Source organism: Alternaria ventricosa, assembly GCF_023758065.1.
Source record: "Alternaria ventricosa strain BMP 2768 chromosome Unknown scaffold_11, whole genome shotgun sequence".
Classification (NCBI taxonomy): Eukaryota; Fungi; Ascomycota; class Dothideomycetes; order Pleosporales; family Pleosporaceae; genus Alternaria; species Alternaria ventricosa.
Window position 1 is genome coordinate 163,369 of NW_026055691.1, and position 17,224 is coordinate 180,592.

At 54.1% G+C, this 17,224-nt stretch overlaps 6 protein-coding genes across 6 annotated transcripts; 2 read left to right on the forward strand and 4 right to left on the reverse strand.

The window, feature by feature from the left end:
* Positions 1–300: 300 nt before the first annotated feature.
* On the reverse strand, positions 301–1,435 carry J4E93_006540 (uncharacterized protein; the record flags this gene model as incomplete). Its single annotated transcript, XM_049344453.1, has 3 exons — positions 301–355; positions 464–1,082; positions 1,183–1,435. 3 exons carry the CDS (start codon positions 1,433–1,435, stop codon positions 301–303), a joined length of 927 nt encoding a protein of 308 aa, XP_049198107.1.
* Positions 1,436–3,366: 1,931 nt separating this feature from the next.
* On the reverse strand, positions 3,367–4,918 carry J4E93_006541 (uncharacterized protein; the record flags this gene model as incomplete). The annotated part of the gene is made up of 3 exons (XM_049344454.1): positions 3,367–3,718; positions 3,769–4,664; positions 4,715–4,918. The coding sequence occupies 3 exons, from the start codon at positions 4,916–4,918 to the stop codon at positions 3,367–3,369; spliced, it is 1,452 nt and encodes a 483-aa protein (XP_049198108.1).
* A 3,158-nt stretch (positions 4,919–8,076) lies between these two features.
* On the reverse strand, positions 8,077–9,543 carry MET2 (homoserine O- acetyltransferase; the record flags this gene model as incomplete). The annotated part of the gene is made up of 3 exons (XM_049344455.1): positions 8,077–8,190; positions 8,242–9,288; positions 9,349–9,543. 3 exons carry the CDS (start codon positions 9,541–9,543, stop codon positions 8,077–8,079), a joined length of 1,356 nt encoding a protein of 451 aa, XP_049198109.1.
* Positions 9,544–10,161: 618 nt separating this feature from the next.
* Positions 10,162–12,350, reverse strand: J4E93_006543 (uncharacterized protein; the record flags this gene model as incomplete). The annotated part of the gene is made up of 3 exons (XM_049344456.1): positions 10,162–10,810; positions 10,860–12,212; positions 12,265–12,350. 3 exons carry the CDS (start codon positions 12,348–12,350, stop codon positions 10,162–10,164), a joined length of 2,088 nt encoding a protein of 695 aa, XP_049198110.1.
* Positions 12,351–12,989: 639 nt separating this feature from the next.
* On the forward strand, positions 12,990–15,114 carry J4E93_006544 (uncharacterized protein; the record flags this gene model as incomplete). The annotated part of the gene is made up of 3 exons (XM_049344457.1): positions 12,990–13,016; positions 13,071–13,263; positions 13,319–15,114. The coding sequence occupies 3 exons, from the start codon at positions 12,990–12,992 to the stop codon at positions 15,112–15,114; spliced, it is 2,016 nt and encodes a 671-aa protein (XP_049198111.1).
* A 669-nt stretch (positions 15,115–15,783) lies between these two features.
* Positions 15,784–17,124, forward strand: J4E93_006545 (uncharacterized protein; the record flags this gene model as incomplete). The annotated part of the gene is made up of 1 exon (XM_049344458.1): positions 15,784–17,124. One exon carries the CDS (start codon positions 15,784–15,786, stop codon positions 17,122–17,124), a length of 1,341 nt encoding a protein of 446 aa, XP_049198112.1.
* Between the last annotated feature and the right edge of the window lie 100 nt (positions 17,125–17,224).

Sequence of the window (17,224 nt, forward strand, 5' to 3'; positions counted from 1 at the left end):
CCGAGGGTTTGGGTAGAACGCGTACCATTCCTTTTACACAGCAAGTGTCTCGTCAGGAATGTGGTATCAGGAATGTGGTTTCAAGAATGTGGTTCCAAAAATATAGATCAGGAGTGTGTCGCCAAGATGTTAGAAGAGACAATCGAGGAATACATGTAGCTGTGGGTATCGGACTACGACCGTTTCAACAACGCTCAATACTCGCTCATGAATGTGCTGGCACAAAAGACGAGACTTCCAACAAACGCCAGCCGATGCAAATATGATAATCGTCCGCACACATTGATTGTGGGGTCGACCTCAAGCTGAAGATAAGTGCGCCCAGCGCGCATCCGAATCTACCTCACCGTCCTCACTACAACACTGTCAGCGCACATCCTCCACGCTCCTCGACTTTCGTTGTTCCTCCCCTCCACGTACCTGCCATGATAAAAAGCGGACCAATGAAGTCTCGCAAACCTACCAATCATAAACCCACCCGGAGTTTGCAGTCATGAACTCTTCACATGCCTCCTTGAGGGCAATGTTTGGTCTCAGCTCGTTGATGGTAAGCGTTTCCCTCGTCAGCGGGTCCGTTGGACTGCGTTTGAGGTGCTCAATCAGCGTAGCGCGCTCATACGATCTTCCGTTCTTAGTTACGACCGGGTCGTGCATAATCTCAAACGTTATGCCATCGACAAGGTAATCCGGGACCTCGCGTTTCTGCTGATGCTCCGGGTCAGAAATCGCGAATGCGGTTCTGAGATCGTCGCGCTTCTTCTCGAACTCTGTCTTTCGCTCTGCTTTCTCTTCCTGCCCGTCTGAGCGACTGGTTTCCGCGGTCTCCATGCGTGCTTCTATCTCATCCATGTCCTTCTTGTACTGTGTTTCCAGCATCATTTCAAGGTCGGAGAGCAGATCGCCGCGCCGCCGTATTCTTTCTCGCTCACGGATATCCCACTTGGCTTTCTTGCATTTCAAAACGAGGGCGGATATTGTGGCTGCGTTGGAGGTTTGTTGCGCGGAGGTGGTGCATAGCTCGTAGGCCATGAGGGCTGAAGATAGGGCTTCGTTGGGGTGATTGATCGCGAGTTGAGCTTGCGCTATACTATCATCAGCCTGGGATTTGACATGCAGAGCTCGCGCAATGGTGGTAAGGCGACTGTCACGATTGACGCCCCTCTGTAGGGAATGAGAGCATACCCAAGTAAAAGAATGCCTTCATGTTGTCCTTCAACAGCTCAATACTCCGTATACAGTCATCTATAACTCCTTCCCATTTCTCCAACTTTAGCCTCGCATTTGCGCGGTTCGTGAACAACAGAGGGTTGGCGGAGTTCTTCTGAATCGCCTGCGAGTACAGCCCCTCGGCTCCTTCGTAGTCGCCATTCTTAAAGCACTTGTTGCCCGAGTTCTTCAGCTGCTCGGCGGCATATTCGTTGCCTGGCGGAGGCATAACGGGGTACGTGAGCGAGCGACGGAGGGGGTAAGGCTGAAGGTTAATCGACGGGAGTGAGGGCGGAGTTAAGCTTCAATGATTGGTAGGGCCGCGGGGGTGGGGCGCTTTTTGTTGCGCCTCGCGATGGAACCTTCGAGACGATGGATACGATGCTGAGGTGAGCAGTCCGGAGTCTTCGGATGCGATCTATGCTGTACCTGCAGAAAAGATCTCGGCAGTCATCGTAGGGGCAGCAAGCATGGAACACGGTAGCATGATGCAGGCGCGTTGTAGGCGCCACGTTTGAGTCGCGTGCACAGCCACGCTACGATCATGCAAGCGAGACCCTGGGACAGTTGTCGCGTGCTATGGTCGGTGACAAGACAGCCGGAGCCAGGCAAACGCAACCACAGAATTGTAATGCTATTCGTACATAATCAACATGCATCAGAGTATCATAGTGAACCTCTTCTGTAAGAATGTGTCCTGAGTACACAGGCCAGAACGAATCAGGACGCTAGTCCACCTGGTGGGGCACCACTTCGGTTTCTCCTGTCGAGTTCACGAAACCCACTCCTTGAGTCTTCCCTCCAGCCTCGCCCTTGGAATCTCTCCTGTCCTCTTTGTATAGGTTGGGATAGCTTCTCTGCCGCCGAACCTCACCCCCCTCGTCCGAGTCGTCGATCCTGTGCCGACTGGGCGGCGCACTTCTCTTCCTGAATCTCTTTACATCATCTTCGCTCTCGGCACATGCATCGTCGGCTTCCAAGATGGGGCTCCTAGTCCTTCCCCTGCTGCCACTCCTGTTGCGTGCTCGTCCTCTGAATGTATGATCAGGCTCGGCATCACTACGCCGCCTGGTCTTCTTCTGGTCGGATGTGGGCGGAGAGACGGAAGACGTCGGAGACGAAGGGCGATGATGTTTGCGGTGATGCTCTCGATATCGGGAACCGCTGTTGCGATCGTGGCCGCGAGATGGTGAGGATGCACGGCGTGGAGAATGTTGTGACGACTGCCTACGTCGCTTGAGCCGGCCACGCTCTTCTGCGTCTGCTTCTGGCTCGATGATGGTTGGAATCTCTGTCGCGGTTGTCTGTGTGATGACCGAAGTAGCCGGTGGGTCCGGCATTGTGTTTGCAGACATTGAAGATGTTGCCTGGGTGAGGTTTGGCCAAGTTCAGCTCAGCTGTAAAGTGTGAAAGAAATGCCAGATGCTAGCAGGTCTAGGCGTATCAGACCCGCAAAGTAAGAGGGGTGCATTAGTTCACGCCTGACGCAGACGGGCCGTTTGGATGAATGATGGCCTGGGCCGCATGTGAGCAGTCGTCCCAAGCGTCAGATGTGAAGCGTAGGGTAGGTGCGACGTCATACGCCCAAGCGCCATCACGCGCTAGCCTAGGGCAGGCACGATGCTTTGTGAGTTCCTTCGTCGTCGCTTATACGACGAACACCACAAAAAGCACACATAGGTTGCAGGCGCATACTCATCTGATGCCAACTGTATGATCGCTTTGTTGCAACCATCTCAAATGTCCACATGGGTGGAGAAATAGTCTTCATGCAACTTGCAATAGTCCATCAGTCTGTCCACAGTCAACAGCGCTCATCCAACACCATATCTAGGTCACCAATAGCTGACCAACCGGGGTTATCCGACGACGATAGTACAAATTCGGAGCAATGAAAATATACGGGTTCATGGCTCGGTAGTCCGCACCTCGAAAGCAAAGATCCCCATCCAAATAGGCACTAGACTTGAGAAAACAGTAACACAGTGTAATAAAGGCTAGTATTGCCACGTATAATTTCCACGCTATGCGGGATGTGGAAACCCTTTTTGTGGAATCGAAAGCACAACCTGGGTGGAAGATAAAAGAACACACCCATAAACACCTGACCAGCGCCCAACGCTTCTAAAATGCGAATGCACAACTCCACTGCTTTTCCGTCTACGCATCATGCTGCTGCTGCAACCCATGATGTTCCTTCTCCTCGCTCTCACTCTCCCTCGCAACAGCAAAGCTCTTGCGGACCGCCATATCCGCCTTTGTCTTCGTCATCAGCGCATCGCGGATATCCTGCTTGCTCCTTCCGGCCCAGGACTCGAAGTTCTTCTGGCTGAGCGGCCAGATGGGCATGTTGCCTGGGCGGCGCATGAATTCAGCGGCAGCGGGAGGTGGTTGCGCGGTGATGGTGTCGATGTCCATTTCGAGTTCTTCGCAGTAGGCTTCAAGGGGAAGATCGTTGACGTCGTGACCGAAGGGGTTCTCGATTTCGCGACCGATGGCTGAGAGACCGATGCTTAAAGGTTGTTAGCGTTGATTAAGTATGGCTGATTGGCTGAGACTTACATGATGTAGGCGGCGAAGATGCAACCGGGGATGGTGATCCAGCGGAGGTCATCCCACAGTTGGAAAGGCAACATCATGACGTAGACCCACGTGATTTGCGAGATGGCGATGGAGTAGGCGATAGGCAAAGGAGTCTGGAGAACACGATCCATACCAGTGAGGGCCTCGTTAAGCTGAACAACACCGGTAATGGCTTGGTTCTGGTAGAGACCGACCTTGAGAGTTTCGTTGTCGATGATGCTGTGGACGTAGCAGGAGAGATGATTCAGGATTTCGAGAGACAGGTTACCGAGAGGCTTCTTGGAGCGCTTGATCCTCTTGCGGGGGTTCGACTCGGCGAATGTGACGCCGAGGTATTCACCAACAGCCTTGATCTTCTTCTTGTCGCCTGGCTTGGGGATATCGAGCTCAGCAGCGCGCGCAAAAGTGTCCAGGTACTCAATGCGGTCGCGGAGATCGGGGTAGTCGATACCAGGCTCAAAACGGAGCCTGTGCTTGACAGAGCAGGCAAAGGCGTTGAGAAGGTTGAGCGCAGAGAGCTTGTTGAGAAGATCCTCCTTTCCGAGGTCGCCTTCGCGTTCGGAAGTGTGGTACCAAATGGTCCTTGCCAAGTTTTGGCTAACAAAGATCAACTGACTCCAGTACTTTCGGCCCTCGGTGTAACGCTCGTATGCGGTGCTTGTTCGGAAAGAAATGGCAAGACCAACGACGAAACCAAGAACGGTCAGAAGAAGAGTGCTGACTTTGAGCTCAAATATGAATTCAGAGACGCATGTGATGAGAGTCGACCAGAGAGTTACTACTGTGAGTGGTAAAATCATCTTGGGAAAGACCGAGCCGTGCATTCGCATGAAGTATGGCCATTTGCTGTGCTTGGACATGTCACGAGGACCGATCTGTTGATTGTTAGTAAGATGCAAGGCTATCATATTGAAGAGAAACCTACAAAGTAATCTTCAGCATCTAAGCTGCCGTTGGTTACCCTTCTTGAGGGAACCTGGTACGTAACAGTACGGTGTCGCCATGACCGCGGTGATATGGGTCCCTCAAACTCCTCTGCTGGCTTGTTCGTACCACTCGATGAAGGTGGTGGTATCTCAATATTATCCGGGCGAAGCGTCTTCGTAGTCGAAGCATTAGACGCCGCCATCTTGTCCGTAAGTATCGGAATCAGCGTAGCAACCGTCCAGCAGTTGAAGTGGTGTTAAGCAGTAATGCTATTCAAAGGACAGGATATGGTCAATGCGAGTGAGCGAGTGATGTAGATGGAGAGCTGGTGTAGCTTTTGTAAAGACTGAAAGCAAGAAATGCTAAAGACGATGAGGAAAGAGTGTGACAAAAGCAAGAGGTAGGTGAGGTAATGTGAGTAATGAAGGCAAGTGAAGACAAACCACTCCCGCCAGGAGTAAAGATCTCCCACCCAATGATTAAATATAAAACACGCGTATCTGCACCTTCGCACAAAAAAATCCTCGCAAACCCATGGCGCCCACGGGGATTCGCTCCCGCACCTTTGGCAGCGCCATCATGGTCTAACATGCGATCCGCGACACACGTTGGCATGCAGGGGCCGTCTGGCACATTGTGCCCCTGAGCCAGATGGGCGACGGTCTGGCCAATCCGAGTGTGGGGTGCAGTGGAGTCTCTTCGTAAAGTTGAAGATGGCGACGAATGACGGCAGGGGCGCAGCTTGAAGCAGCAAGGGGCGACACGCGGAGCCCTGTTTCACGAAACGTATCTCGCCGTGCCAAGCACGCCACTGGACGTATTGAACGTTGGTGTAGTCAGCGATGGTCTGCCTTACTTGGGTACCTATCGTCCGACTGTAGTCGCGCGTGTGCGGGGCGCTATCGATAGCGACTCCATAGGCTGTTGCTGGCGTAAAGGTTCTCGCATAAAGAGGGCATGCTGGTGCGGGCTCTTCGTGTTCGATCGACAAGACCTTTGTGTCAGGAAATGTTCATGTCGAAGCCCGGCTGGCAGGTCTAGACTAGGGCGTGCCGAACCGAGGCTAAGATTACCCCTGACAGCATCGCACCAATGGGCGTGCTCGCGAACGATTCAACGTGAAAAAGCCTCGTCAGCAATTTCTAGAGCATCGGGAACACTGCTCGGGCGTGCAATTTGGCACATTGGCATGCGACGAGGCCGTGGCAAGCTAGCCATTACGCCGCACCCGTAGCGACGCGGAACCGCGAGCATAGCTTGCTTTTTGCCTCTTAGAGACCCATGCGCTGATGAACCCGCCCAAAGCATGTGTCAGGTATGTCAGGTACGATGTATGTGCATTTACACAAATCCACAGAACGGGTTTTGCTTCATGGATTGTACTTCTAGACACATCGAAAGCGCACAGAGCCTTCACCCAGTCGCTTCATCTCCGGCCGCTCGTTCTCACCGCTTCGAGTCACTTTGACCAGGAAAGGAAGGAAAGCCCTTGACTATTTCGATGGCTGGCTACCTCCTCGCAATCCGCCTCATTTCCGCTCTCCCTCTTTCCAACTCGATGGCCAATTCTCTTGTCTTGAATGTCTTTCCATCAACGCAGACGCGCACTTTGTTGATCTTCTCTAGCAGCATGCGATAGTATCGTGCCTGGTAATCCACCGTGTTGAAGTCATTTGCAGCCCAGAGTTTGGCCCAGATATTGACCAACTGGTCACGTATTACATCTGTCCAGTTCTTAGGGAATTCTTGTATCAATGTCGTCGACAGCGATCTTGATCTGTACATGAGAGGGGTACCATGTAGAGTCTCTTGGGGCAGCACGTTGAGGACGACCTCGTCAATAGAAGCGATCTTTCGATTCTTAGACACGGGGTCCGGGCCGTGCTCGAATATGTGTCGGAGCGCTGCACACACTTCCCAAGCTGTCCGGTTGTAAGGAGCAAGCTCAGCTGTTACATTCGGCTCCAGAATTCTGATGTCCATACATAGCCGCTCGATAGTCGTCGTGTATGCCTTGGATGCGGGCACTCTGCTAGTCAGACCTGTAAGGTGACTTGTGATGGGAGCAAGAAAGAATGATGCCCAGCTCGATAAGACATCACCAAGTGACGCGTTTCCGCCCTCTTGCTCCTTCCGAAAATCATTCTTCTTTGTTGCGACGAGCGGCGCAGAAAGCCACGTAAAATGGTATGTGCCGGAAACTTCAAAACAATCCATGCGTGCAGCAAGCTGCCCCTTCCGCTTCGTTCTCCCGATGATTTGCATCATTTCCTCATTCACTTGGCGGCTGCATGCCAGGAAGCTAGCACATGTAGGCGGCCTCTCTTGTGATGCGATTAGACAGCCAAGTGAGAAAGGCGATTCAGGCTCCTGTATGCGGCACCATCCGGTGTCTGATCTGGTATCCTCTAGCAGTGGACGCGGTCGGCATGACAGAAGCAGCTCTGTGTATATAGCATCGCGCAATTCGCGGGGCAAGTCTAAGAGCTGTACCATCATGGACCAAAGCTTGCCGTTACTACCACAGTGTCAAGATTATGGAGCTGCTGGAGATGTAGAGAAGGTGGTGCAACATTATCTCCAATGAGATGAAGCCTCGATTGTCACCCCAGGCCAAAATGTGAACCGAATCCGAAGTCTGGGGTAATGCCAGGGTCGTGTGATCGTTTCCTTTCTTCTGGGACGGCAAGTCTTATGGCGTGCCTGAGGCTGTTTCAGATGTGCAGGTACACCTTGCGATAGCACGAGAGACTATGTCTGAGGCGCGTTTTGGATGAGCGCAAGGAAGTCGTAGGATCAGCAGCTGTAATGCAAGAAATTGAGGGGACTCGGATAATTGGACAAACTAATGGTTGTGATGCTCAAGTACCAAGTGATAGGATGGCTGGCGTGCGCTGAGCTATAAAGGCACGGGGCTCCGGATCTCCCATAGGTACGTGGCGTCATGCTTGGCGGAAATCGTCGGAATACCGTCGGATCGCAGAGCTCGATGTCAGCAACATGCCGACACATCGACTTGTCGACTTGAGTCAGTCGAGTAAGCACACGCCGGGTTAATTCGGAGCCGCACCAAGTCACAGAGATCACAGGCGCACCAATCGATGTACATGTTCATTGAACGACAAAGAGATCTTTTTATTCCGCAAGAACTCCCGCTAGCAACGCATGTGCTATGCTGATCTAATGTAATTGGACGAATATCACGTTAACACTGCCTTGTAGTAAGGCAATGACAGAGGTGACTGGGTCAGAGAAAGTTGTGAAGTAAAACCGATATGTGTCTTTCAACATGCGGATCAAAGGTATCACGTTAAACCTGCTATGGCATGCAGGACAGCGGTGACTAAAAGAGACGGGTATCTACGACTCTGCTGGAGCCGGGACAGAGTCTGTAGGCTGGGTTGTGACAGGAGCCTCTGTCGCCAGAGCGCGGAAGCCATCGGTTGTGATGTTTACAGCACCAGCTTGTACGAGCTGACACATGTTAGCAACTAAACGGAACCTGTCTTAGAGGAAAGGACTTACAGCGCGGCTCAAATCATCCAGAAGATCCTCGGGGTCCTCAATGCCTACGCACAATCGGATGATGTCTTCGGGCATGTTCCTTTCCTTTCTGGTCTTTTCGTCAATGCTGGCGTGACTCATACGGCAAGGCATGCTGATGAGGGAGTTGACGCAGCCAAAGCTGACACTGATGCCCCAGAGCCTTGCGCTCTCTACAATGCGCTCACTAATGTTGACATCGCCGGTCTCGAAGGACAGCACAGCGCCAGCGCCGCGTGCCATGCTCCAGTGCAAATCGTACTGTGGGTGCGATTTGAGACCAGGATAGCGGACCTTGAAGCCGTGGGACTCAAGAAATGTGGCAACACGCATGGCATTTGCTTGTTGCTTCTCCATGCGAACACCCAGGGTCTTGATACCGCGCAGTAGCAGCCAGGAATCAAAAGGTGAGAGACCACATCCTGAGGCGTTGATGGTGAAAAAGAGGCGATCTCCGAGGGCGGAGTCGTTGATGGCAATGACACCTGCCATGAGATCGTGGTGACCGGACAGATACTTTGTGCCGGACTCGTAGACGATGTCGGAGCCGAGATCGAGCGGGTTGAGCAGCATGGGCGACATCATGGTGTTGTCGACAGCGACCACGGCGGTGGGGTTCGCAGCGTGAGCGATGCTAGCAATGGCGGGGATGTCGCAAATCTTGATCAGAGGGTTCGTGGGCGTCTCGAGGAGGACCATGGCCGTCTTGTTGCTCACTACCTCGCGCACCTTCTCTGGGTTTGTGGTGTCCACGTGGTGCACGATGATACCGCCATGTGTCGAGAGGTACTTGAGCAGTCTGTTTGTTCCGCCGTACAGATCGTCGCCGGTCACGACTTCGTCGCCCGGTCGTAACAGGCGGGTGATGACGTCGAGAGCGCCCATGCCAGACGAGACGACAAGCGCGCGGTTGGCGTTCATGATCTTGGCAAGGTGTCGCTCGAGGTGCGTTCGCGTAGGGTTGCCGGATCGTGTGTAGTCGTACTCGCCGCCGCCGCCGGTCGCGGACTCCTGCTTGAAGGTCGCCGACTGCGCATGTTAGCCCTAGGCCGCCACCTGCTACTCCGACGAGCATCGAGTGTCGCATACCTGGTAGATGGGCACAGAGCTGGCATTGTACTGGTCGCTGCTCTCCGTGTAGACCAGCTCCGTCATGAGGGCATACTTGCGGCCATTACGGGGCGAGCTGGGCGCGGGCGATGGCGGGAGGTTGTGGCCGTCGAGGTCGAGCGGGATAGCCGCCTTGCCAGCGGCATTGGCCTTCTTGGAGCTCTCTCCAGCCATTGCGGTGGTTCTGCGTCCGCGTTACCGGCTTGATTGAAGCCGAGTGGCGGGGCTGCACGTGTTCCAGGCGTCGCGTTGAGGCGATGACGAAACCGTTCGATGTAGGGCAAAGCAAGACCAGAAGCGAAGTGGTCTGAATGTCAAAGTGCTTCAGGTTACGGGTGTGCGAGTGCAGAGGGCAAGAGTGTCACAACACGGCATCAAAGACATGTGCACGGCTGCGTTAGCCCGTCGTGTGGGGAGTCACCGCTGGAATTGCGCCATCGACAACAAATCGGCAGATTTCCCTCGCTCCGAACATCGCCCGCACTATCTCGCCTCCGAACTACGGGCGTCGTGGGCCCTTACCCCGGATTCAGACAAAGAACCCACAACACTACGCCTGTCGAAATTACCTGGATGCTTTTGACTATCTGATTATACGGGTATACCTAATGTGACAGAGCTGGCCTTACAACACAATTACCATCCTCCCCACCAAGCACGCTGTGCGCCAGAACCTGTACGCCGTACCAAATGCCTGACCGTCCCATAAGAGCTCAAAAATCGTGAGAGCGTTGAATCCAACGATACAAAGAAATCCAGTCTGAAGCAACCGCAAGTGGGAAGAAAAATCCATCATCGGGGAGTAATTGCAGGGAACGCCTTCCTCACGTGAAGATTCATCTTGAACTCGAAAATGCCTTCCTCTGTACCACAATACAGAGTCCGCCCATCCTGGCTCATGGCGAGTCCCGCCGTCCGTACGCCTAGTCTCGCATCATGTGTCGTTCGGCTTGAGCCTCGGAGACCTAGGCTGAACTCGTACGACTCAAGAATAGGCTGGCCAGCACGGGTGATGCGGAGACGTTCACGTGCCTGCGTCAGTTGACGGATTCGACGAAGCTCGCTGCGAAGTTCAGGCGCAGTAGCATGGCTGTCGGCTCCAGGCGCATGTGCGTTAGTAGCGCGGGTTGTAGCGCGGTCCTGCTCTGCAGCCAGTGCATCTTGAACAGTGCGCCACGCTTCATCTGTCGAGGCAACTAACTCGTTGGTCACGCGACGCGCGTGTGCCGGTACTGAGTTTGGCGAGCGGGTAAGGACAGAGTCAGTGATATTGCTGAGGGCAGCTGGTGCATTGACTGTGCCTTCGTTTATGGACACGATGACGGAAGCCCGACGGTGAGGTGTTGTGCGCTCTTGGAGCCAATTGCGTGAGTGAGTCTGCCCAGTCCTTTCTGCCATGAAGCGAGCCATCGCGTCGGCTACCTCTCGAGCTGTAGGCTCCCTGCATCTCATCAGTCTCACATTGCCGCAGCAGTTTATGGGTCACATACGGTACAGTGTTGAGTCGCTCAGAAGTTGTGTAGTTGATACTTCGGGGCGTTACTTCCTGCTCATCCCGAGCCTCTTCAGGCTGCCTATGCCTTGTTCGCAGAGCACTAAGTACTTGCCTCTCGCGCACGGTCAAGCCAAGTGGATCGTTGTCCGACTCTACGACACCCAGTCGTCGATGTAGCCTTTGTCGCTCAGTGTCAGTTTCGAGGTATTCATTCGCGACATTCGCGGTAGTCGTATTGCCTTCTCCGTCTAACGCGCGACGATATCTCCTGAGCAGATCCGCTTCTCTACGTAGCTCATGCATTTCAGGACTGAGGTTGAGATCAAAATCAGCTATCTCGACAGTCTCGAGACCTTCCTCTTTTGGATCCAACATGAGGGTTTGCTTGAGCTTGAGGCCAGCTCGCAAGTCGGCAATGCACACCCTACCTTGGTCTTCGCTCCAGATGAGGAAGTCCCACGGTGCTGGCGAGAAATGCATTGTCCGCACCGCGCCGGGCCCAGTTCGGCTGTCCGGTCTAGTAGAACTTATCAACTGTAGGATCGCGTCTTCACCAAACTCGACGAGTTTTAACAATTCGATATCAAAGACTGTGATGTAGCCGCATTCAGATCCCACTGCACAAAGACGTCCCGAAGGCGACCAAGCTGTGGTAAAGTAGCCATCTGCATGGGAATGAGCGGGCCGGTAGAGATCTACTTTTTTTAGTTCCGTCCACACCGGAGGCGTCGACTGCATCTGCCCCTCGCGCATCTTATTGCTAGGCTTCTGCGAATCTGTGCGTTCGAAGAAGAAGCCGACGGGGGCGTCACCGACAGCCACGAGCATTTGGCCATCGGGGGAAATGGAAGCATGGTTCATCGCAAATTCCAGGTCGATGACTGCCAGCTCCAGATTCTGTGTAAGAGAGTATATGCGCACCGTCTTGTCGTTGTTGGTAAGGACTGCGACGACATCATCCTGGCGGTTGCCTTCAGCCGGCAGCTTGTGTATGGATATGGAGTTGACGATATCGGTTCCAATCTTCTCGAGGCGTACGCGCGACGCTGCACCTAGTATGGGTGGTCGAGGCAGGCGGTGCTGGAAGTCCAGGGGCAACGAGGCGTCGACGTCGGAGGGATCTGTTGGGGGGAAGCCGGTCACCTTGATGGCGGCGAAGTTGCCATGTTCTTCTCCCCCCACGCAGACGTAGCCGAAGCCTGAAGCTGTGCAGCGCGCTTCCCAGGGCAGTGTAGTAACGTGGGCCTGTGTTCGTGTAGCCGCATTGAGGCAGTAGACGGCGGCGCCGCTCGCATAGTAGACGAGGTCTGGTTCAGGGCACGAGATGAAGTGGCGCAATTGATAGTGTCTGCACCCGTCAGCGTCGACCCATGGTATGGCAGTGTCTGGCTGGCGCTCACGCGATAGGGATCTTGGTCGGGTAGTACGCCTTGTGAGCCAAGACAAAGGTCTCGGTGTCTCTGCTCAGGAAGTCATCGACGGCCATAGTTTGCGGTCAGGCAGGAGAAGGCCGCATGTCTCTGCGATGCTGGGTGGAGCCGGTGAGGCTCAGCGGTAGCAGCAGGCACTCTACGTCACAAGTTGTCTAAGCGCAGAAGACTAGAGGTTTTGACAGGAGGGGCTGCAAACAGGTTCGAGGGCGAATGCAGCGGGTGCGTAGGTTCTATGTGGGCGTGCGTTGGATATGTGGTAGGGTGGGCTGGCAGAGTCGCCGTGTCTCGCGGTGCTCCAGGCGTCACCATGGTCAAGCATCTTCCCCACACGCGAGCGAGATGCGCCAAGCCCTGAGCACCGCGACGCACGGCGAGGGCCATGACACGGAATGCAGCGGCCGTCATCGCGTCATCCACCAGCGTCGCCCACTGGCAAAAAGTGCATTTCGCCTCATCTTCCGGAGTTAGGTTGCATGCGCAATTGTTCGTAGCAACTCAGAAGCACAGACATTTACAGCGGAACCTCGGGCGGCGATTTTACACCAAAACGAGCTAGAATCTTCTCCGAGAATTTTGTCCATCGTCAAAGCTTCCATCACTACATCATATATACCATCACCCTCCCACCATCCATCTCTACACCCAATCTTCTGTCGCTTGCATTCCCTCCCGCAGCGTCTCTCACATCCACAATGTTGTCCTCAAGATTATCACGGACTGTAAGCAATTGCATGCATCTAAACATATCTTAACATTCTCTGACCTCATCATAGTTTTTGCCGCGTGCGGCTTCGGCGGCGCGACGCACACCCGCCTTCAGGGCCCCCGCCATGTTCACTCGCGGGTACGCTGAGGGCGGCGAGGAGAAGGTCAAGGGCTCAGTCATTGGTATTGACTTGGGTACCACCAACTCCGCCGTCGCTGTCATGGAGGGCAAGGTCCCTCGCATCATTGAGAACTCCGAGGGTACGTTCATCTAGATTTTCAGCCAAATTGGCCATCCCGCTGACTCAATCCGCAGGTGGCCGCACAACCCCATCCGTCGTCGGTTTCACAAAGGAGGGCGAGCGTCTCGTCGGTATCGCCGCCAAGCGCCAGGCTGTCGTCAACCCCGAGAACACTCTTTTCGCTACCAAGCGTCTCATCGGCCGAAAGTTCACCGACGCTGAGGTCCAGCGCGATATTCAGCAGGTCCCGTACAAGATCGTCCAGCACACCAACGGTGATGCCTGGCTCGAGGCCCAAGGACAGAAGTACTCGCCTTCCCAGGTTGGAGGTTTCGTCCTTGGTAAGATGAAGGAGACCGCCGAGTCCTACATGGGCAAGAACGTCAAGAACGCCGTCGTCACCGTCCCCGCCTACTTCAACGACTCCCAGCGTCAAGCCACCAAGGACGCCGGTCAAATCGCTGGTCTCAACGTTCTCCGCGTCGTCAACGAACCCACCGCTGCCGCTCTCGCCTACGGTCTTGACAAGGCCACCGACAACGTCGTAGCCGTCTACGATTTGGGTGGTGGTACTTTCGATATCTCCATTCTTGAGATCCAGGCTGGTGTCTTCGAGGTCAAGTCTACCAACGGTGACACTCACCTTGGTGGTGAAGATTTCGACATCACCCTCGTCCGCCACCTTGTCGACCAGTTCAAGAGGGAGCAGGGTATCGACCTGAACAGCGACCGTATGGCCATCCAGCGTATCCGTGAGGCTGCCGAGAAGGCCAAGATTGAGCTGTCCTCCTCCTCGCAGACCGACATCAACCTCCCCTTCATCACTGCCGACGCTTCCGGTCCCAAGCACATCAACACCAAGCTCACCCGCTCCCAGCTTGAGAAGATGATGGACCCTCTCATCAGCCGCACCGTCGAGCCCGTCCGCAAGGCCCTCAAGGACGCCAACCTGAAGGCTACCGACATCTCTGAGGTCATCCTCGTTGGTGGTATGACTCGTATGCCCAAGGTTACCGAGTCTGTCAAGAGCATCTTCGGCCGTGACCCCGCCAAGTCGGTTAACCCCGACGAGGCTGTTGCCATCGGTGCTGCTATCCAGGGTGCTGTTCTTGCTGGTGAAGTCACTGACCTCCTCCTGCTCGATGTTACTCCTCTCTCTCTCGGTATTGAGACCCTCGGTGGTGTCTTCACCCGTCTGATCAACCGCAACACCACTATCCCCACCAAGAAGTCCCAGGTCTTCTCCACCGCTGCTGACTTCCAGAGCGCTGTCGAGATCAAGGTCTACCAGGGTGAGCGTGAGCTCGTCCGCGACAACAAGCTCCTCGGTAACTTCCAGCTCGTTGGCATCCCCCCGGCCCACCGTGGTGTACCCCAAATTGAGGTCACCTTCGACATCGACGCTGACTCCATTGTCCACGTTCACGCCAAGGACAAGTCCACCAACAAGGACCAGTCTATCACCATCGCTTCCGGATCCGGTCTCTCGGACGCTGAGATCGAGAACATGGTCAAGGACTCTGAGCAGTACGCTGAGCAAGACAAGGAGCGCAAGAACTCTATCGAGGCTGCCAACCGCGCTGACAGTGTCGTAAACGACACCGAGAAGGCCCTCAAGGAGTTCGAGGACCGCCTCGACAAGGCTGAGGCCGAGAAGATTAAGGAGAAGATCGCTTCTATGCGCGAGTTCATCTCCCAGAGCCAGTCTGGTGAGGGCTCTGCTACCGCCGCTGAGATCAAGGAGAAGACCGACGAGCTCCAGAACGCTTCCCTGAGCCTGTTCGACCAGATGCACAAGGCCCGCTCCGAGAGCCAAAACCAGAGCGAGCAGCCTCAGCAGCCTGAGGGTGAGGGCGAGAAGAAGCAGTAAATGCTTTGATCGTTCAGCACTGGTTTTGTCTTTCTTGTTGATCGCTTCGTTACGTCCAAAAGTAGGCGTCTTGCATCCTGTCATGATTGGTCTGGTTTAGGTCACGTCTAGACGTGTACATGTCCCTACACATGTTTGAGCATCTCTGTATCATACTTTCCGACGGTTTCTCTTCTCACATTAGCGTTTGTTTTATTACCCTTACGGATCCTTGGTACACGTCGGAATTAACGAAACAGTGATATCCTCTGGTGGTCAGGACACGATGTGGAAGGGACGATATAATGGTGGAGTCATGAATGTACCATAGTCTAGAGACGCGAGATGGTAGCACTCCGCTTACTTCTCCGCTCTACAATCTACGATTTGAAATGTTCATGCTACCGTCCTTGCATTCGCCTATATCGTGATCGAGTGTTGCATGGCAAAATTGTACATGCCACAACTCTTGGCCCTAATTCGTAGAGAGGTCTATCGAGGTCGGACTACTTTTCGATGATAGCTACACTATGGGTTTACATGATCTGCTCCGTGCCCCGCTATCTGAACCTCGGGATAACCTCATAATGTTGACCCGCTAAAGTCTTACGTCATTGCCGGCCTTGCAACCGTTGGCTTCCGGCCTTTGACCATGCGCGAAGTTAACCTCAAATCGAACAGCCTCTTCCCATGACTCCATCTCACATTGCAGTCAAACAAGGTTTCCTCATCACACGCGGGACCAACATCACTAAATCGATCGTCACCAAGTCCATACACGGTTCATTGAAGTACTCTTTGCTTTGTACACCCACCAAGATCGACCCGTTCGGTACTCGATACCGACGCCCTTTGAGCATTCGACTCAGCTCGACGAAGACCAAGCCCAAGATGACAGACGCAACGAACCACCCCCTCTCCGGTCTCTGGCAACCGACGCAACTTCAAAAACTGCACTACGGCGCCGACTCAGTCAAACAGCATCTCCTCTCATGCCTCCCAAAAGAGTCAAGCAAAGCCTTCATTATCACCGGAAACTCACTTGCTAGCAAGACGCCCTTGGTAAAGCAAGTCGAAGAGCTATTGGGAAACAAGCACGCAGGCACCTTCTCCAAGATCGGCGAACACGCACCTGTCGCCCAACTCGATGAAGCTACCGATCTAGTCAAGAAGGACGAAAGTATCGATACGGTCATCTCCATTGGTGGTGGAAGCCCAATCGACAGCTCCAAGGCCATCAGTTACCGTCTGAACGAGAAAACGGGAAAGTATCTATACCACATCGCGATCCCCACCACGCTCAGCGCAAGTGAATGCACCCTGATGGCTGGCTACACGCAATCCGATGGTGTCAAGACGGGTGTGCGAGCCAAAGAACTCGTTCCGCATTGCGTAATCTACGATGCCAAATTCGCTCTGCACACCCCCGAGCGCCTGTGGATGTCAACAGGTCTTCGTGCCATGGATCATGCGATCGAGCTGTTATACCATCCCACCGCCACCGAGATGCCTGCCAGATGGTTAACGCTACAGTCCGCGGCCACCCTCTTCGAAGCCCTGCCAAAGTACAAGCAAAACCCCAAAGACGAAGATGTGATCACAAAGCTTCAACTCGCTGCTTTCGCTTCCCTGGGTTTTCTGGGCTATAATATCAAGGGTGGTCTCGGTCTGTCTCACGCTCTCGGTTACGCACTGGGTTCTCCCTATAGTATCCCGCACGGCATTACGTCTTGCCTCACCCTCGGGCATGTGGTCAAGCTCAAAGCTCAAGACCCCGCTGCAGCGGAGCAAGTTGCGCGTCTTCTTCCTTTCATCGGCGAATCAGCGTCTGGTGATTCCAAGACTGATGCGGAGAAGGTTGGCGATAGGGTGCTGAAGTTAGTCAAGGATCTGGGGTTGGATAGCGATTTGAGGAATTACAAGGTGGGTAAGGATCAGATTCCGGTGATCACTGAGAGGGCGACTGGTGGGCAGAAGGAAGGTCAGGTTTATGATGCTGTTGAGGGACTGGTTAAGGGGTTGTTTGTTTGATTTTGCATTTACTTCGCCTTCTCTACCCTTCTACCCCCCTAAGCCTTAGGCGTTCCTCTAGCAATTAAAAGCACGCGAAAAGCCTTTCATGTTCACATAA